This window comes from Schistocerca serialis, chromosome 1, assembly GCF_023864345.2.
Source record: "Schistocerca serialis cubense isolate TAMUIC-IGC-003099 chromosome 1, iqSchSeri2.2, whole genome shotgun sequence".
NCBI classification, from domain to species: domain Eukaryota; kingdom Metazoa; phylum Arthropoda; class Insecta; order Orthoptera; family Acrididae; genus Schistocerca; species Schistocerca serialis.
In genome coordinates this window covers 982884802-982906899 of record NC_064638.1, presented here as the reverse complement: position 1 = coordinate 982906899, position 22098 = coordinate 982884802, and the positions used below count along the sequence as shown (strand labels likewise).

The 22098-nt window shown below is 41.3% G+C and overlaps 1 protein-coding gene across 1 annotated transcript in view; it reads right to left on the bottom strand.

The window, feature by feature from the left end:
* Nucleotides 1-22098, bottom strand: part of LOC126453583 (discoidin domain-containing receptor tyrosine kinase B-like) — a 204308-nt gene that overhangs the window by 60423 nt on the left and 121787 nt on the right. Inside the window, exons 4-6 of the mRNA XM_050091128.1 lie at nt 17746-17977; nt 10462-10609; nt 494-664 (exon numbers count right to left, since the gene is read on the bottom strand). Of these exons, the coding sequence (XP_049947085.1) occupies nt 494-664; nt 10462-10609; nt 17746-17977 (551 nt within the window). The remainder of the gene's footprint in view (nt 1-493; nt 665-10461; nt 10610-17745; nt 17978-22098) is intronic.

Below are 22098 nucleotides of genomic sequence, written 5' to 3'. Positions count from 1 at the left end.
ACCTACTCACAACCATACTGTTACTTTTCAGCGTAAAGAAGAAGTCGTTCCAACGCTACATCTCGTGTGACGACACTACGTATTTACGATAGTTGGTTACGCCAGCTAACAACCAGATGTTATATTTCAGCCTAACTTACACTTCGATCTACGCCGTAGATCAGTCTATCACCAAAACGTTAAGAAATAATAGTATAGACGCAAATAAAAATTTGTCTGTATGGTGTTCTCTTCCTCAGACTTTCTACGTCGCACACAATTACGCCATTACGTCATGAGTCAAAGCTGATGCCCTGTTTCGGCGAGACCAATTGATCTGGTTCATTTATCTTGGGATATCCCATGCATGTGGGTAATTTTTTGGCCAGTGCGCATAAGTATCCCACTAGACGCTTCACCCGAGTGAACGAATATCTCCGCCTGCTTCCCACCTACATCGCCAGCGCACTCTTGGCTCGGTCGGGCTGGACTGCTACTGAGGTGCGCTACTCACCAGTGGCGAGGCTCTCCAGGTCTGCGCGTACGCTGCCGTCGGTGAGCAGCCCGAGGCCGCCGTGCAGCCTTCCCTGGCCCTCCCAGCGACCGTCGTACCACGCGTCCAGCAGCTCGCGCCCTCCAGGGCCCTCGCTGTCGCCCTGCGGCATCGAGTACCGCAGCACGCCGTCTGCAACGGTGTCCAAAACACGCGCTGGTTTTCACACTTATTCACGCTTACTTAGTCCATACACAACAGCAATAACATCAGTGTGTCCAGAAAAGAATGTCCTAGTGTCAATGGTATATTATAAAAGCTTAATTCAAATTATTTACAACTTCTTATACGTCAAGACCAACTAAACTAGTTTTTCCTGTCAGTGTTCAATAAGCGCATCTTCAGTTATTCAGCACACATCCAAACTACGAGTGGCGTTCGGTAAGTAATGCAACACTTTTTTTCTGTAAGCATGTTGGTTTTATTTAGGATTCCAATGCACCATATTCTTTCTCACTCTTTTGACTACAAAATTATATTTCTCGACACAAACACTGTTCAGTGCGACGGCTTTACGCCATCTTACAGGCATGCCTGAATGCCCGCATCATACCACTCTACTGGTCGGAGCCAACATCTTGCTGCGTCCACATACAGCTTCTCGCGCAGTTCATCCTACATTGGGCCAGACGGAAGAAAGCTGGAGGCTGCAAGATACAGAATCTAAGTTGGGTGGAGAAGAAAAGACCAATAAACTTTTGTGAACTTCTCTCGGGTGCAGAGACACGTGCGAGGCCAGCTTAGTACCGAGATGTTTGCCTGTGATCCGTCGACCACAGCGAATGAGAGTGTCCGCACATTCCAGGATTCACAACAGTGTGCGGCCGCCCGGTGAGCGGGAGATCGGACAGGTTTGCTTGATGATGACAGATGCCTCGCCCAACGACTCACCGTGCTTTTGTTCAGTGTCAGGTCTCCGTAGGCATTCTGAAATTGCCTATGAATGTCTGCGATGCTCTGGTTTTCGCAAAAGAATAATGACAGCTCGCTGCTTGGAACGCAAATCCGTTACAGACGCCATTTTGAAAGTTACGTTTACAGTCGCCACTATCGGAACGTCATGAAACTATACGCCTAAGAGTTGAGACGGGAATGTTCCACAGTGGCCCACAAGAAATTCCGCAAGCTTATCGACCGAAATTGGCCGAGGAGAAATGTGTTCCATTACCGGTATTTATTGAACAACGCTCGTGAAAACACGTCTTTCCACATTTTGGTTCACAAATCCATAATAATACAGCAGTAGCTCCTTAATTTCTGTGTCTCAGCTCTAACAAATGATTAGCTAGTGGCGGAACGTAGACATGATTTTTTATAAACCCCAAAGCAAAGAAATCGCATGGCATGACGTCAGGTGAACGTGGAGGCCTGTGGAAAAGACCGTCACGGCAGGTCCACCATTCAGGTGCTTCGAAATTCAACTACCCATCGATAAACAGTACCGTTTGTGCCGCTATCACCTAGGTTGGAGTAACAGGCCAAAGTCAAAGGTTGGCTATACTTTCTGGTCCTTGTCGTTCTCCATCTTTTTGCGTGAGTGTTTCTCTGGAGGTGGCCAGTCAGTCGGTGTACGGAACAACGAGGAAAGGCGATTACTTGCTCATTCTGGAAGAAATTTTTGGGAATATATAAAGGTACGTTTACATTGCATCCTCGCGGTCGCACTTCCCGCTAGAGCAGTGACAGACAGTAAAACCGCAAAGTCCATTAGTACAATTTATATGGAGAATGAACCGTTAATATGCATATTTTCCTACTGGGAGCCTAATCTTTCATTTATTTGTAGCGGCTGTTTATTTTTGTAGGCGCTACTTTCTTACTACTTACCACTGGAAGTATCTTTTTTAATGCAGGCATTTCATTTCTGAAATGGAATGCATTAATGCTCTTTCGGCCGACTAGACCTTTTGACTAGAGTGGGCAGTTTCCTGCGATCTGTTTTCCTTGCCGAGCGTCTGATAAGATTATTTATTCTATAGTGATGGAACACGGGAAATCAGTCGTATGACGAGCTGAAAGGAGGAATAAATTTTTTATGACTGACGAAAAAAGCTTCAATTTCTTTTTATTGCATCACGATCGACTTTGGGGCCGAGGATGAGGCTGACAGTCCCGAAATCGATTGTGCGTCAATAAAAAGAAGATGAAGATTATTTTTCCAGCATATGAACATAGTACGAAAACTTTTCGAACTTTCAACTTACCTATGCTCGTCACCAGTGTTTGAAACGATAGAGGTCGGTGCGTTTCCACAATACGGATATTTTGGGCCTGCCTTGATCCAAAGCATTTATCTGTTATTCCTAAAGTAAGTAATCAGACTTCATTTATTCAGAAAATATCAAATGATTGCTGTTACACTGCATCACTTTTAGACGTTGCTCTGATTAATTGACGTAAATATGGGCCGTAGTAGGCTGTAAAGAGATTTTTATTTAATCGTGCAATTAGCTAATTTCGTGCTAAGTTGGACTACGCCTCATTGTCAAGCACATTTGTAACATCTATACTTCACGTCATTTTCAAATCACTCTCAATTAGAAGTAAAAAAGAACCATATTCCGTCATTTTACCATATTGCTCTGATTAGTTAAATGCTGAAGCTTGACTACGACACTTTTTTATTTCCTTAACATACCGTCTTGCCTCATATAGCATGTCACCTACAGTTTGATCGCCTGTTGTTGGAGAAATTCACGTTTAACATCAAATAGTTTTTATACTACTAAATGGTGAAGAACGACCGTTTTGTGACGGTTAGGCGAGCTTTGAGAGAACATATACGTGACTCTCTCGTGCTGGTTTCGATTTAATACATGCATATGCATACACACACAACATATTCACTTGCATCACTCTCTACCGAGCAATATGTCACACATGCAAAGTGCACTAGCACACAGATGCTTAGTAATTCCTGAATTTCTCAGTGTAGGAGACCAGTAATCCATAGTAATTTCTCGCTTTTACGTCTTAGTAAAGCCAAAGAATCTTCCACAGAATGCTTTTTCATGGAGTCTTACATTTAAAGCAAGTTGTCAATTGTGCATTGTGTGTCCACGCTTAACTGTGTGACGCAGTTAGTAAAATCTCCTTACAGCATCTGTACCTGTGGTTTATAACTTCCTTCTCAGTAATTACTAATCAAATAACTTTTTCTGCTAAAGACAAGTGGTGAATTTTACGTAATCTCACCCATACAGTCAAAATAAGAAGACGAGGAATGTAAACGGAGTTTACACATACAGTATAATATGCAATGTAAATAAAAGTAGGAGATAAGGAAGTTAAGGTCGTGTTCGACAAGTTGAAGTCGAACTCTTTCATAAATTACACTTGGTTTTTATGAACAATTTTTGGGTAAGTTGTACCTTACTGAAAAGCTAAACACGCCTGTATTATTCAGATCCGTTGACTCAGACTCTTGCTTCAGTCCTATTCCGGTGGTGTGGAAGCGTTTTAAAGCCCCCGGCAAGACCGGGCTGTCCCTTTTCATGTCTTTTCTCCCCCTCCTGGTAACTCGATCCAATACGACAAACATCTGTATCCTAAGGCATATGACACATATTAGTCATCCAGACCGCCTCATCCCCTAGCGTGGGTTCCTGCCGACAGATGTCGATGTCGACAGAAATAAACGCTAGGAAAAAGTCATGGAACTTAAAAGTACACCGTGGAATATGAATAATTCGAAACAGGCGTTCTTTTAATAGTGATCATATTATTTACGTGTAAACAATGAGACGGGGTGCCAGAGTGAAAATAACTGCCGGGGCAGCACTTGAGCACATGAACCGTACATATCCTTCAAAACAGCAGTAACGTGTCAAGCAGTCACGGCCAAGAGTGCCGCTAATAACAGGAATAAAAATGAGGTTTCAAGTTATTATTTACGAGACAGTTATATCTGTCTAGCCCAAACAACTGTCTGCAGTATTTTGTCTGCGAACGCTTACAGTATTTAATATGTTGCCCGAAATAAGTTCTGTTTTGTCTTCCATGGGGGAACGAAAGGAGAAAACGCTCAACTGTCAAGCAGTTGGCGTGAGGTGAGGGTCAGCGGAAGCGAGCAGCTGCATTCCTACAAAGTACAATGGAGGGCGCCGGAAGACGCTTCCATAAACAGGAAGACGCTGGCAACCACTCTGCACAGTGGTGGTATAACCGCTCCGTGCTGACTTCTTTCACGCTACAACTATTGTACAAAGACTAGATACTACTATTCCTGATGTAAAGGCCATCGAACTTGGCAACACTTTATCAGAATCTAACAAATGGGTTCACTGCAGGTGAAATCCAGCAGTAAAACTTCCATTGAAGAGTACGAGTAGTATGTGTAACTAACTTTAGCCATAAGTGTTAACATCTACTCAAACTATTACTTCAGTTACCTATAAGTGATTCCGCTCGAATCCTTTACTCTACATTACAGAAATCCCGACAATTTTTCATGTTACACTGCAACCAGTTCATATTATGATAGACGCTCCTAAAACCTGGCACTGTGAGGTGATCCACATGAGTTCCAAAAGAAATCCGTTGGAAGTCGATTACTCGATAAATAGTACAATTCTCAAGGCTGTCAATTCAACTAAGTACCTGGGTGTTGAAATTACGAACAACTTCAGTTGGAAAGACCACATAGATAATATTGTGGGGAAGGCGAGCCTAAGGTTGCGTTTCATTGGCAAGTCCACTAAAGAGACAGCTTACACTACACTCGTTCGTCCTCTGTTAGAACATTGCTGCGCGGTGTGGGATCCCTACCAGGTGAGATTGACGGAGGACATCGAAAGGGTGCGAAAAAGGGCAGCTTGTTTCGTATTATCACGTAATAGGGGAGAGAGTGTGGCAGATATGATACGCGAGTTGGGATGGAAGTCATTAAGGCAAAGACGTTTTTCGTCGCTGCTAGATCTATTTACGAAATTTCAGTCACCAACTTTGTCTTCCGAATGCGAAAATATTTTGTTGAGCCCAACCTACATAGGAATGATCATCAAAATAAAATAAGAGAAATCAGAGCTCGAACAGAAAGGTTTAGGTGTTCGTTTTTCCCGCGCGCTGTTCGGGATTGGAATGGTAGAGAGATAGTATGATTGTGGTTCGATGAACCCTCTGCCAAGCAGTTAAATGTGAATTGCAGAGTAATCATGTAGATGTAGATAAACTTTTTCAACCCTGTACATAATTAAGTAAGACGCCAAAGCACCTTACGCCATTCCTCTACTGCAAGCACTCTCACCTAGCAGACGCAAAATAAAACATAACTACTAACGATTGTGTTATTGCAACTCTCTATCATCGAAAACCTTTCATCTTTTTAATTCTCGTCTACTCTGATATAGCCTAGATCTCCGCTCTCTCAAAATATTAATATTCGTTGTAGATCCTTAAACATTAGAAATTCTGCCTCACTTTGTGTATTAACTTTCTCTCTCACTCACAAATCCTTGAAGACCATTCCAGTTACCCTCTCTTCTTCCTTCTCACGCACATTCAGCTTTTGCCACCAATAACACCATTCCTCCCGTTTCCTATAACTTTATAATCCCATTACGGTGCCATGCTATATTTACCCATCTGCTCAGCACAGTACCTACAAAATCAACTTAAAAATATTTTTAGTCAGTTACAACTGCGCAAGCTTGCTAATTTCGACTCGTTACAGTGACCGTCTAATGTAGCAACTGTATCCCATCTGCCACAAGTTACATATTATCATGTCCGATTATGACTTGATAAATATACTTGTAATCCTGTCACGAAACGTCTGTCGCTACCATATCCTACTTCATTTAGGTGCTTCCTTCCACACACGCTATCACTTTACATAATTGTATCATTGACAATAGAGCAGTGAGCAGCAGCACCATAAAAAATAAACAATCAACCTTAATTTCCGACAAACGTTCATATAAAATGTAATAGTATTATTGTTAATTACTGCATACATTACTGCATACATATAGAATTTTATTCAGAAAAAAGTAAATTTAATAACCTTTATCTGAGTAAGAACAGTAATTATAGCTGCTGATGGCCTACCTGTATGCTTGGAAATTAAATAAAAAAAGTGCAATCAAAGATATTAAGAAACAAGTACTGATTCCGTACGGAATTTCATATAGGCTTTGTAATGCATATTGCACTATCGCGTGACTCTTGCCGAGTAAGTAATTGCTAGTAATTACAAAAACAGTACATCCCACTGATCCGTAAGACGGGGAACAAAAAGCCATAACCTTGGAACCCAAGTTTTCTATAACTCTGTCAACCATCTAACCGAAGATCTAAGGATGTGATTGTGGGAACTGTGATTCACTTGTGCTAGTAAATACTACGAAAGAAATCAGTTAACTCATTTCCTTCCTTACTAAATTTCAAATATTCATTTTCCATGAAAAGCCTAACAAGAGTTCTTGAGCTTCGTAAAAATTGATCCTGAAGGGGGCCGCGATGGAAATATTGCTCTTTTGACCGGTGTAAGACCATTCATAGAACTTAATGTGTTTTAGTGTATACTTCGCAATTGTGTGTTGCTGTTGCTGAAACTGGAACTTAAAAGACAAATAATTAATCATTCAATCAAGACCATGCTTCGAAACACAAACTTACGTCTATGCAGGTACACACACTAACGGAACACATAGAGAAAAGTGGGCGTACAGCTAAAGAATTGTAGACACCAATTGATGTAAAATACTGATATTTACCTTTCAAAATGTTCAAATGTGTGTGAATTTCTAAGGGACCAAACTGCTGAGGTCATCGGTCCCTAGACTTACACACTACTTAAACTAACTTACACTAAGAATAACACACACAACCACGCCCGAGGGAGGACTCGAACCTCCGGCGCGAGGGGCCGCGTAGTCAGTGACACTCCGCGCGGCGTATACACTTACCTTTACCACAGTAGTCATCACTGATAAGATATCCTACAGTTGCAAAACTTTTTATTTCCTAAGAGGAAAGCACAACCTGGTTTCGGGACCTGGGTGCCTTCTTTAGGTGCATATCAAATTTGATTTCATAAAAGTCGAATAACAGAGATAAAATTAGGCTAAAATAGTGCATCCCTGGTACGTGGCGTAACACAGGAGGCCGTCTCAGTTCCTAAGCAGCCCAATAGTTTCTAGCAGAGAGGGAGAAAGGTCCAGATTTAATGGCGTGCCAAATGAGGAATAACATAGGTGGTCTTTCAAACATAGGTCTGAATACAACTCATCAAGTCTGTGCCAAGCTCACACCAAAGTTGAAATGCCGGCTGGAGAGGTTGTGCTGCCGTATCCAAATGCTTGGCACGGCGTGGTAGGTGTCAATGCAGCACTGTGTTTGAAAGAGGGCCTTTCTAACTTTATGCGGATCCATATTTGGCACGACCTTATGCCCGGACTCCTGTCCTGCTCTGCGAGAGCCTTTCCAGCAAGCCTAGGAATAGAAAGGGTCTCATGTTTTATGCCTTGTACCAGGACGCACTGTTTTAACCTACATTTATCTTTGTCATTCGAATTGTATGGACTCACATGTTACACGCACCTGAAGGTGACACATTGATCCCGAAACTGGATTGTGATGATTTTTGGTTTGTGGGGCTCTCAGATGCGCGGTCAACAGCGCCCGTACAAAGTCCTAATTTTTACACAGTCCAACTTTTTCACCAAATCCAATATAGCCACTGCAACGAATGATGATGATGATGATGATGATGATGAAATGAGGAGGACAACAAAAAACACCCAGTCCCACGGCAGAGAAAATCCCCAACTCGACCGGGAATCGAACTCGGGACCCCGTGATCCAGAGACAGAAACACACACCACTAGACCATGAGCTGCGGACGAAACTGGGTTGTGCTGCCCTTTTAGGAAATAAAAAAGATTTGCAGCTGTAGCGGATCTTATCGTTGATGATGAATATCAATAGATGTGGATGTCCCGTCAAGAGAAACATAGTTCTCTGTGTTCTGAACAATAGAAGGAATCAGAAGCAGTCACATGTAGATCTTACAGTCTCCCAGTTAGGCGAACTATCGTGTCGTATCGTCTTCAAACGTGTAACGCTGTTCAGTTGTAATTCATTGTGGCCCACTTGTGAAGTATGATCGTCGTCTCAGCGGAAGTAGGTTGTTCCTCTGCACTGCTGACAACTAATCTGTGCCCCATGCACTCTCTGTCTACATGCAATATGGGTTAATGGAGGGCATTGACATGCTGACTGATGACAGCTGCCAAAGAGGTCGACCGAAGCCGAAAGTTCTTTCTTGCATCGACAACGGCAACTACAACGACCTAGATAACAACTCGTAAAACTGCGTTTTTAAGGTCGATCTTTCTCACCCGTTAGGTGGCACCCTTGTAATCCGTCTTTGACCACTCGCAAATGTGATGAGTACAAGGAATAAACTCGTAATAATCCACGGGAGACAAACTCTTCACTAAACGCTCACTAAAGATGCCCAAGGCTGGCAGTCCTAACTGCGCATCAGCTGCTACTTCATAGAATACTGCGCTAAATTATCTGTAGTACCATGAAGGAATCACCAGGAAACGAAAAAATGGATACAGCACTACACGGCTGCAAATAAAAGACTGGGACTTTCGATTAAAGCTCCATATCACTTTTAACTGCAGCTATATTTTCTACGGCCTTCGCACAATTTAGGTATTACACGCTAAGTTTGTTCGCACCGATGAGAGGACCAAACGAAAGACGGATTTATGTGTTTTTTTTTTTTGTATTTATCTTACGTGCAGTTCAGAACTAAAATATATCTCTCACAACGCAGACGCAACTGCAAAAAATTCTCTATAAAATCGAATTCGACTTTTCCGGCATCGTTTAATAGGCTAATGCAAGGTAGACGTTTCTCGACAAGCAATGTGGCTCTGTGGTGGAGCGCATCCCCGCTGATTTGAGTCTTTCAGTCTTGGTGGAATCGAATTTTGAAACAAAGGTGCATGATCTATGAGCAATTACGTGAAGCACAAAAAAGCTATGCAATCTTGTTTAATGGTCTTCTATACAGGGAGGGTAAGTAAGAATTTTTCTTTCAAGCCGGCCGCGGTGGTCTAGCGGTTCTAGGCGCTCAGTCCGGAACCGCGCGACTGCTACGGTCGCAGATTCGAATCCTGCCTCGGGTATGGATGTGTGTGATGTCCTTAGGTTATTTAGGTTTAAGTAGTTCTAAGTTCTACGGGACTGATGACCACAGATGTTAAGTCCGATAGTGCTCAGAGCCATTTGAACGATTTTTTTTTTCTTTCAAATGAAAATTAGTTTTTTGTGAGCAATATATAATTACAAACAAGAAGGCGAACATTTTTCGTAAAATGACTATTAGATGTGTTAATTAGCATATAACTGATGAATTTTATATTTAAATCACTTAGTTAATCGAACTGAATGAGAAAAACGGGAAAAAATACCTAAACGAGATTGTTTCTAGCGATTACCAATCCTGTGCGTCTTATGAGTTCTATACTTCACGTAAGTCCTCGTGGAACAAGCTCCTTTATTTTAAAATATGATTACAGTTGGAATCGCACTCATATCTCCCAATCAGCGAGAGACCACTCCACAACAGAACCACATTGCTTGTCGAAAGACGTCTACCTTATTTTAACATATTAAACATGATCGGAAATCTTCGAAGTCGATTATCTCGAGAATTTCTTAGAGTTACAACGAACCGCTTTGGGAGAGCTCACAATATCAGTACAATAAATTTAAAAAAAAATCAGAAATCCGACTGCCGTGTGGTCCTCTCAGGAGACCGACGTTTACTTGTACTAAGTGCTGCAGCACCCTTCTAGGTCAGCTGGCCAATGATAGCACCTTGATGGCATTGCTAATCAACAGACAACCCTCTGAAAGTGAAGCAGTGGTAGCTTCACGCTATGACTGCTGATCGCTACGAGACTGACCTGTGTAGCGGCAGCCGTAGAGTTCGACGCGCATGCAGGCGGTCCTGGGGTAGTGGCTGAAGGGCAGGAAGCGAACGCGCGAGGCGAACACGGCCGGCTCCAGGTCCACCCGCGACTCCGTGTACGTGTTCGTGTTGCCTGGGAGCACCTGCGGAATCATTACACAGTAAGGACGTGGTTAGTGTCTTCTGACAGTTTCTTCATCAGCAGTCTGTGGAGCATAAAACACACGGTAACAGTAATATGAACAGTATGTATCAGCTCAGTGTATAAGTAGAGGAAAGTTCCCTCCCAGCCCCCTCCCCCACTACCCACCCCCTACAAAGAGGAACACTTGGTTCTTGGCTCTGCAGCTCCTGAACTCTAGTGGAACCCATTGTGCGTATCATTTCAGGTGTCTAACGCCGTGTAGCAGAGTGCACCAATCACCCCCTTCACTTGTTATTTATTTGTTGGCCATTGTATTTTTTGATGGTGGAGAAAGGTTTTACATTGTGCTACATTTCTCGTTATTTCTTCTACATATTATCAGGTAAGCCTTAATTTACCCGTTCTTGAATATTAAGGTTTCAGATAAATATTCGTCGTTAAACTGAACAATGCAATATGCAGGATGCAATAATGACAATATTGTGACACTGGAAGTACTGAGTAGCAGACGGACTTCAAAAACCAATGAAGCTTTCAATCAACTGGACAAAACGCCTTCTTCTGAATTAGATAACATACACACACACAAACACACTCATTCACGCAAACGCAGCTCATGCACTTCCACTGCCTCGGCAGCCAGAGACAATGGTCATGCGTGTATGAGTTGCGTTTGAGTTAATGCTGTGCGGCTGGTCCCGGCAGAGGTTCGAGTCCTCCCTCGGACATGGGTGTGTGTGTTTGTCCTTAGGATAATTTAGGTTAAGTAGTGTGTAACTTTGAGGACTGATGACCATAGCAGTTAAGTCCCATAAGATTTCACAGACATTTGAATTTTTTTTACGTTAATGTGATGTCTGTACGTCGTACGTCGTCTAATTCGGAAGAAGAACTTCTGACTGAAAGCTTACTTGCTTAACAGTGTTTTTGTCGTGCCTGTCTGCGACTCAGCTTCTCCACTATAGGGTTTGTAGTTAAACCGTTTTGTTTGGATGTTTGGTTAAGGTTGACAGCATGTTCGTTGCAGCTACTTAAACTGGATCCCTTCCGTTTCTTCAACATGGCGCCCTACTGTGGTGTGCGTACTGTAAGACCTTCGGTACACACACCATCAGATTATTTGACTTGTCGCTCTAACGAAGTAGGCGAGTGTCAGCAATATGTCTCGTGGTCTTATCGTGGCGTGTTTATCTTCTGCCGTTAGGTCAGACGATAGAAATGCCACTTGCACGCTTAGAATAGCAGATTGACGGTGACCAACTTTAAACAGAACTTGATTAATTTTCACACACATTTATTAAAATAATAACAAGCATAAAAATAACTTAACTTGGCTCTGGATGCTATTTACAATTGACAATCTGAAGTTCCTTTGGTCTTGGTACGTTAATCTTATTCTCACATACCTCTGATACATGACAAAAGTGTCTATTCATTTATCTTCATGGCTATGTACAGGAATATGGTAATCTTATTAGGCGCAGACTGAAACTTGACTACAGACTAATGCAGACTGACTAATCGGAGGTCTGTACACTCGTTATAATAGCTCGAGCGTTCAGGTATCACTGCGCGAGTGTGATCCGCGAGAAGAAAGGTTCTACGTTAGCAGCAATCTCATTGGCTGCGTTACATATTAATAGGCGGATCGGCGGAAGCAAAATTTGGTGCGTCTGTAAGACAGGGCCATCTCGTAGTGCGGAGACGGACGAGGGCTGCGCCTGCGCTGTTGTGCTTAGCGGGGCACGCTCTATTGCGAAAGTTGTGTACGCGCTGACTACGCGGAACTATGTACACAACACTTACCTAATCATGTTTAATGTTTGCTTCTACTAGTACAAACCATTGTTATCTTGAAATCCTGTTGCAAATTCGCAGAGGATAATGAGGAATGTTAATCAAAGAAAATGGAGTCCTTCCTAAATCACTAAAGCTGTTGATGGACCTCAGAAAGAAAAGATTTATTGGAAGAATGCTAGAAAACAGTTTTATCTTCCAAAATGAAGTACGTTACACCAGAAGAAGCAGCAAGAACAAAACAACCAGACCTACAATTCTGAATAAATATTTTGATGAAGTTTACTGTTGTCTTGCTGTGGAAGCTTCTTCCCTGGGCTTACTCGTTGTGACTAGTGAAAAATGAACATGCAGCTGGCAGAGACATGTAACATTGAACGCCCTTTAAAAGATGAAATTCCTGGTGAAAAGTTAGTCTTTTTCCTTAAACGTCACAAAATTAAATTGTTCGAAAGAAAGCCAGCAGGATTATTCTATAGCAGGGTTCTTGCATTCAGCAAAGGAACCAAAGAGAAGTTCTATAACTTTCTGGAAGATATTATACTACACCAACTTTGAAACTAAATGATGTTTTCTCTAACTGAATATCATTTTTTAAATTTTGTTTACTGCTATTTTGCTTATTTTGAGAAGGAATCCGATTTAGGTAACTTTTATTCAAACTCAAAGTGTAAGGTTCTTGAAAGTAATTTTTCTCATTATAACTTTCAATGATATTTCCTTGGAGTAAAATATAAATTGTTATAACATTATAAAGTAAATATTACATGTTTTAAAATATAATTGTGTACTTTTTGTACTTTTTAAAAATCAAAAGCGAAATGAAGATCCGAATTTGGACACTTCCTCTACTCATTGCAGGCGAATTCTTTATACAAGGAAGTAACTACCCACGATACCGATATGTTTATCACATTTCTCCGCCTAGAACGGTGCAGAGCTTGTTTAGAGCAAATAATCTCCTAATTATATTGGTTACATCTTATTCGGCTTTATCGCAGTAGTTGTCTACATTTTTCGTGTCTCTTTAAAATTGCTTCTTGTCTTTTTTTCGCTTCCGTGCTGTTAGTGGCACCAAAGACAGAGCCCGGCCACTCACGGATGAAACTGACATGAGGGTAACAAGAAAAAGGATAAATGCTTAACCACTTTTTAAAATGTTCTTTTAAAAAGGAAAACCCTGGAGTATTGCCTCAGATTAAGTCTCGTACCAGTGAAAAGATTGGTGAAATAGGTATTATTCTCAATGGCGTAAGGAAACAGCTGAAATGATTAAAACCGAACAAAGCTCCAGGGCCCAATGGAATCCCTGTCAGGTTCTATGTCGAATGCCACGGAGTCAGCCACGCTCTTAATCTCTTAATTATAATCTATCACGTAGATCCTACTATCCATCACCTTTGACATCCATTAGAGGTATCTTGCCTAATGACCTCCTCAATTCCAAGCAGGATGGAATCCAAAAGTGCAGATCAGGTCGCACATTTCTCAAGTGAAGCACTGAAAGCAATGTATCAAGGCAATCAGGTAGATCCAGTAGTCCCCCCTATCCAACAAAGCATTTGACTCAGTACCTCACCTGCACTAATTATCAAATGTAGGATCGTATAGGGTATCAAGCGAAAATTATGACTAAGTTGAGGATTTTTTGGTATGTGGGACATTTTATCTTGAATGAAAAGTCATCGACAGCTGCAGAAGAAACTTGAGGTTTGCCGCAGTAAAGTGTGTTAGGATCCTAGCTATTCATACTGCATGTTAATGACACTGCTGACGATATTAGTCTAATGGCAACGTCAGACTTTTTGCAGACGATTCAATTATCTATAATGAAGTACGGTCTAAAAGCTGCATAAGTATTCAGTTAGAGCTTGTTAAGTTTTCAAAGTGATACAAATGTTGGCAGCTTGCTTCAAATGTTCAGAAATGTAGAACTGCCACAAAATGAAAATATAAATGACTCACAGTTGTGATAGGTCAACTGATTCATATATCTGTGTGTAACACTTTGTAGGGATATGAAACGGGATCACATAGGCTCAGTTGCCGGTAAACTAGGTGGCAGACTGCGATTCACTGGCAAAATACTATGGAAATGGAATCAGTCTACAGTGGAACTGCACAGAAAACACCGTCCTGAAACATTGAGGAGCTTTTGCCAGATATGATTAACAGGGGATATTGAACGGATACGAAGGAGGACGGCACGGAAGGTCACAGGTTTGTTCGACCCATGGAAGGTGCTGAAAGAATGGAACTATTAAACGCAAACCATCCCGTGAAAAACTTACTAGAACCAGCTTTAAATTACAAAACTAGGACTATATTACAAACTCCAAATGTATTGCTCCGACAGGGATCCGGAAGACAAGATTAGACTAATTAGTGGACGCACAGAGGCATTTAAGAAATTATTCTTAACGTGTCCATACGTGAATAAAATGAAAAAAAACCTAAGAATTGGTAAAATGGTACATTTCACGGTGATTTGCAGAACATCAACGTAAAAATGATACTTTTTTGTAGAAATTATTTTCAACCTATTTGAGGAGGTGTCCAACATGGGGAGACTTTTGGGAGGTAGTTGTTAAACGTAGGTACAACGTGTTTCGTAAGTTGCGTCTGTCATATTTCTACTATTTCGAAAGAAAGGTTTTACTGGGCTGAAATTGTCCTCAATGCAAAAATAGCCTTAAAAATTTCAGTGTTTTTACAGAGTTGCATTTTTCTAACCTTAGAAATGATTTAGCCTTCCTGTTACTATAATAAATGATTACATTTATTGTGTCATGACCTGTTTCGTTTTTTGAACATCTTCAGGGAGCTGAGCTGTGCTGAAATCATTGACATTAATGTCAGCTGTGCACTAAACATGAAAAAAAAAGTTATTACGGAGGCTTATAGTTTAGGATGGAGTCTGAAGTACGACGGAACTTGACATCCACGTGGAATTGTTTTGCCGTTCTTAATCCATGGTCTTCCTCTACAGCTTTTATCGCTAACGTTTCACTCCGTCATTAATTTAACGGTTCTTTGATGCCTCATGTAATCCATAAGCAGTACCCTAATTTAGTCAACAGGAGAAATGCATTCGCAACTGCGAATATTGTAAGACTTCAGCCGTAGAATTTGTTAGTGACATACGAAAAGATTAGTATTTTAGTCAAGTTGTGCCGTAATATCTTTTCTTCCAGATTCCATTCGGTATCTATTCATTGGTTATCTGATCACTCACCTAATCTTCAGCACTCTTCTGTGACACCACATTTAATAAATTTTTCTTCTCCCCTTGATTGTACTGTTTATCTTCATGTTCCATTTCCGTCTTAAGCAGTACTGCAGAAGAACTCCTTCACAAAAGACATCCTAGAATTTAAATATTTTTTGATATTAAAATACTTCTTTTTTTCAGAAAAACCTTACTTCTGCCAATCAGCTCTGTATATCCTCTTTATCTCTACAGTCGACAGCTATTTTGCTGTCCATATGGCAAAATAACTGGTATCTTTGATTTATACAAATTAATACCGTAGGAGAATTGTGTACCTTCGGTGGGACTTGGGTACCATCCTTTACTCATTTTGTACAGTGGGAGAAACCGCCTAAAAACCACATGCAGGCTGGCCGGTACACAGAACCTCGTCGTTAATCCTCCGGGAGGGTTCAATCCGGGGTCGTTGCAACGCCTTTACACGCAAGGCGATGCAGACGAGATAAGTGACAGAAAGAAAGCAGACTAAGATTGAATCTGAAATCTTCGATATTCTTGTCTGACACCAGCTTAGCTTCCAATCAAATAAATAAAATATGAATTTGGCAATTTCAGTTTCGACACGAGCGGAGTATGTCATTCTTCTAACGTTTATGGAAATACCAGTTCAGCAATTTCCCTAAATAATTTAAGTTAAATGGCAAAAAAGTATTGGTTTCGAGATCAAGAATGAGATTCCCACGCCCCCAGTGAATACGAATGTCGTCCTATGTTAACTGAGCCTCCATCTTCATCCTTTTATGTAGACTGACGCTCGATTTCGATGGTTTTTCTGTTTACACAGTTTAGGAAATACATCCATGAACGCTGTTTTGCAACTATCAATAAAAGCTGAGTTGTAGAACAGTAGTTTCCACTAGAATGATCCTTGTGGGACTTCCATCCTTTCTTTATATTTTCTCCCAGTTTGTTTCATACGTTGGATTGTTTGAGAGTGCTGCAAAAGCTTGTTGTCATCTACCCCTAAATAAATTAATATCGTATTCGTACAAGTGCCACGTACGAACTTACGTGTCAACCTTACTTCCTGTTAATTCAAGAAGTTTTACGTTGGCCTCACATGAGTTTAATGGACTCCATTCTACAGCTCGATGCCCTTTCAGAAACCAAATGGTCCACCGGCAATGAATCACGTGTCCTCCGCAACAAAAACCATCGGCAATAAGCACTAGAGCAAAGAGACAGTCGGTACCAAGTATCTCTTAAACGTTGCGCTAGAAAGGACACATATGTCGCTGTCTGTCGCTGATTGACGAACACTAACGAAGATTTTTTTTCTAAATTGGAATATTTTTTTAAATTATTACGTTTACGACAGAAAACGTGAATTGTTCCTACAGCTAACATGGAACACTCATATGTTTATCTTCCCACGTAATCCGTCAGCACTGAAACGGACTCTTTGTGTCTACGTGTGATGTGCATTTCGAGAAGCTGAGTTCAAGACACCTTACAAGTAGAGTGTAACGTCTTCTTTTGCCCTGATAAGATGGCGACACATCGAACAGCTTTCATTCCGCCTGTACCTCGTCTCCTACCTTCCAAACTTCACAGAAGCTCTAGTGCGTACCTTGCGGAACAAACGTCAGGAAGAAAGGATACTGCGGAGACATGCCTTAGCCACAATCTGAGAGACGTTTGCAGAATGAAATTTTCACTTTGCTGCGGAGTGTGCGCTGATATGCAACTTGGGTAGCTCAGATGGTAGAGAACTCTTCTGCGAAAGGCAAAGGTCCCGATTTCGAGTCTCGGTCCAGTACACAGTTTTACCTTTCAACGTAATCTATCGTATCGACTTCAGTAGAGATCAATCTTACATCATAAATTACATCGCAAAAAGTAAGTTTATACATATGAAATCGTTGTCTCTGCGAGAACTTTATGTCGCACGCTGCAACAGGTCACAGATCAAAGCCGCTATCTCTCAGTTCAGCCCACCCCCCCTCCCTTCCCCCCGTCCAGTCTAGCCAGCTGAAAGGTGGGTGCTCTCTCTCTCTCTCTCCGGGCTACGCCCCTGTGCGGCGGTAGATGGCAGCAGCTGCAGCAGCTTCAGCGAAGGCACTCACCTCTTTGCCGCTGCTGGGCCGGTAGCGCACCCACTTGTTGAGCGCGGGCCGCCAGTACTCGAGCAGGAAGTTCTCGGCGAACTCGCGGCCCTGGCCGTTGCCGAAGCGGCCCTGCGTTTCGACGGCGGTCACCAGGTGCACGTCGCGCAGCTCCACCTGCAGCCACTCCACCGGCTCCGACGTCACCTGCCGCTTCGGACACCACGCGCCGCCGTTCCGGTCCGTCCGCACACTGGCGACAGACAACGCCACAACCTCTCAGCCTCGTCTGCCGTCCGTTCCCACAAACAGCGCAATAATTAGTAGTCCTGTACGTATAGCGCATACCACCTAATAGGAGCCTTATAGCACTACATGAGATTATTAAAACTATTTCCCAAAATTTAAGTCTTTAATTTTTGAACAAAAATTTTTCAGATGAAGTCTCTTTTAGGGCTTAGAGTCTTAGAAAAAGCTCCAGACCAGGTTTGGTAAGGTCCTCCAGTATTACCAACAGACTGAACGCTCCGGGGGTAAGGATAAGTGTTGTTAGCAACACACATCAACAGATCCCCTGAGGTAGCATCTTTCCATTTAAGATATAACAGATTTTCCACTTGATTACCATGAGATTCTGGCTTGCCAACTTGATTGGATTAGATTAGTACTTGTTCCACAGATCATGAATACGACACTTCGTAATGATGTGGAACGTGTCAGGTTAATAAAAGGTGTCCATACAAGATATATTACAAAAAAATATTACATGACACTTAATTTTTTTCTTTTTTTGGGTTGGGGAAATTACCCAATTACTACATCCAAAAATTCATCTAATGAGTAGAAGGTGTTGCCATCCAGAAATTCTTTTAATTTCCTTTTAAATGCTATATGGCTATCTGTCAGACTTTTGATGCTATTAGGTAAGTGACCAAAGACTTTTGTGGCAGCATAATTTACCCCGTTCTGAGCCAAAGTTAGATTTGACCTTGAGCAGTGAAGATCATCATTTCTGCTAGTGTTGTAGCCATGTACACTGCTGTTACTTTTGAATTCGTTCGGATTGTTAATAACAAATTTCATAAGTGAATATATATATATATATATTGTGAGGCTACAGTGAAGATCTCTAGCTCTTTAAATAAGTGTCTGCAGGATGATCTTGGATGAGCTCCAGCAATTATTCTGATTACACGCTTTTGTGCAATGAACACTCTTTCACTCAATGATGAGTTACCCCAGAATATGATGCCATACGAAAGCAGAGTATGAAAATAGGCGTGGTAAGGTAATTTACTGAGATATATATCACCAAAATTTGCAATGATCCTAATAGCGTAAGTAGCTGAACTCAAACATTTCAGTAGATCCTCAGTGTGTTTTTTCCATTACAACCCCTCATCAATGCATACACCTAGAAATTTTGAATATTCTACCTTAGCTACCGATTTCTGATTGAAGTCTATATTTATTAATCGTGTCATTCCATGTACTGTGTGGAACTGTATATACTGTGTTTTCTCAAAGTTTAATAAGAGCCCATTTGCAGAGAACCACTTAATGATTTTCTGAAAAACATCGTTTACAATTTCACCAGTTAATTGTTCTCTGTTGGCTGTGATAGCTATACTTGTATTGTCGGCAGTGCTCCACTGTAATTATATTAATTGGCCACAACTGTGTGCCGGCCAGTGACACGAACTTTTCATTTCTATTGAAGATTAAGTAGACGTGTACCTCTAAGCCCTGAAGAAACTGCCGCTTCTGTTCTCGTATTGCTTTAGAATTAGCAATGTTATAACATCTTACAACTGCAAGCAGTATCTACGATAGAAGTTATTTTTCGTCTCAAAGGTTATAGTGTTACACTTTACAGGTCACAGTCCCTATGACTCATCTACATCTACATTGATGCTCTGCAAATCACATTTAAAAGTACCCGGCAGAAGGTTCATCGAACCACCTTCACAATAGTTCTCTATTACTGCAATCTCGTACAGTACGCGGAAAAAACGAACATCTATACCTTTCCGTGCGAGCTCTGATATCCGTTACTTTATTACAATGATCGTTTCTGCCTATGTAAGTCGGCGTCAACAAAACATTTTCGCTTTCTGAGGAAAAACTAGTGGCTGAAATTTCGTGAGAAGATTCTATCACAACGGAAAACGCCTTTGTTTAATGATGGCCACCCCAAATCCTGAATCATCTCAGTGACACTCTCTCCCCTGTTTCGCGATAACACAAAACGTACTGCCCTTCTTTGAACTCTCTGGATGTAATCCATCAATCCTATCTCGTAAGGATCCCACAGATCTCCTACCGTGCAGCACTGTTCTAAAAGAGGACGGACAAGTATAGTATAGGCACTCTCTTTAGTAGATCTGTTACTTTTCTAAGTGTCCTGCCAATGAAACGCAGTCTTTGGTTAAGCTTTCTAACAATAGTTTCTATGTGCTCCTTCCAATTTAAGTTGTTTATAATTCTAATTCCTATGTATTTATTTGATTTTACGGCCTTTGGATTTTAATCGTGTAACCAGAGTTTACATGCGTGTCCATCTGTTAAATAATCTGATAGGTGAGCAAATGTAACTCGTAATGACTGGTTTCGCCTCTGATATTACAGTACTGCTTTTTACTCATTATTTACAAGGCAATGCAACGGCTCCGTACAGCGTGATTTTGTAACTGCCATGAGTTGTCACGTCACTCAGTAATATAATAAACGAATGAAAATTCAACAAGAAACATCCACATAAAACATCCATATAACGAACACTTAACTGTGTAGACTCACATTATTGTTACAAACTAGCTAAGGTGATACTTCTGAACGCTAAGAATTTTGGGGAATTGGTGTGCTGGTGGTAACTGCGTAGCAGTTAGAAGAAGGACACACGCACAACTGAAAAACACACTATAACAGATAAAAACTTTTAATTTGAAGCTAAGAAAAAAGTAGGAATAGAGTGGTAAGACATGAAAACAAAAAACCATCCACAATGGTTGTAAATCTTGAAGAGCACAATTTTTGGAGGTACCATCATATTTATAGTAGGCCTACGTGTAAATTATTTACTGTCCCTTCGTAAAGCCTAGAATGAAGCAGAATTCTACCTTTCTTTTCAGCATTTAAGTATTTATTTTATACGACTAAAAAGAAATAAATGTTGTCCAAATTTCCATTACACCATTTGCTACATTTAGTTTTTCAATTCAGCAGAAGAACGGTAATCCTCGTCCGTTCGTAAGTGGACTTCAGAGTACTTTTATTCATAAATATCGACAGGCAGTTGAAACACACAGCCACTATCGTGACCGTCGAGAAATTCCATTCGGAAACTCTTTCCTTTCAGTAGCGTATTACATGCTAGTGTAGTAGTACGAAACAAATGCTGATCACGAACAAAACAAGTTGTTACCCACGGGCCATTTTTTTAAAACCTGTTAACTGGCCGTCTCAGACCCACATACGGGCAAGTTAATTAAGCTCTAAAGTGAATCTGATACGGCTGGTAAAAGAATCTTGATATCTTCATACATGTTTCCAGACAGGACTTGTTTTAGCGCCACGGTAAAATGTGTAACCTCGCTGGCCGTTTCTCTTGGAAGGATTTGCTGCTTTTCCCGCTCCTCGTGGCTTTAATGTTACGGCCGCCTGGGTACTTATACGCTCGGCCAAGCTGAACTAATGTTTACCGACGTTTTATCTGCCGCTCCTCGTTGTTTGGAGGAAGTCGTTGACCTCTGCGCGCAACAATTACCGTTAAAAACCGTGACTAAATGTTTTGCGGCCGTTGTAGTTTCTTTACGTGCTAATAACGCCTTCCGCGCAGCCTGTGAGAAAAAAATATAAAAGAAACGTAAAGTTGTTTTGAAACATTGAAAGACAAATAGCGAACAGGAGACAGACTGAAGTGCTGTTAGGGAACGTTGTGGTAAGCAGTCCAGAGGCTGACAATTTCATGAAAAAAAAAACCCACAAGGTGGTGGTAATGATGCCTTTCATTAAGATATCTATACTAAAGACCGTATTGTGAGCTCTGAAGAGTTACTGTGGTCTCTGCCAGGTAATTACCGAGCGAAATTAAGTTACCGAACGAAATTGTCGAAAAACCGGCCAAATGTTTAAAATGCGGGGCAAAGCATTATCCACATTTTCAAAGATGAAGAAGTTAGCATCAAACATACAATACAGAAACGTAAGCCTGCTTCGTAGATGCCAGTTAATAATTTGTTATGAAACTCGCAATCTAAGATGTTGCCATGTCTTTGTCTAGGGATTATTTGCATGTGTTTTCTACGCAGTACCACAGGGTTATTCAGCTTTAAACGTTGAAACTCCCCGTTGCGTCACGTTTACACTCTTAAA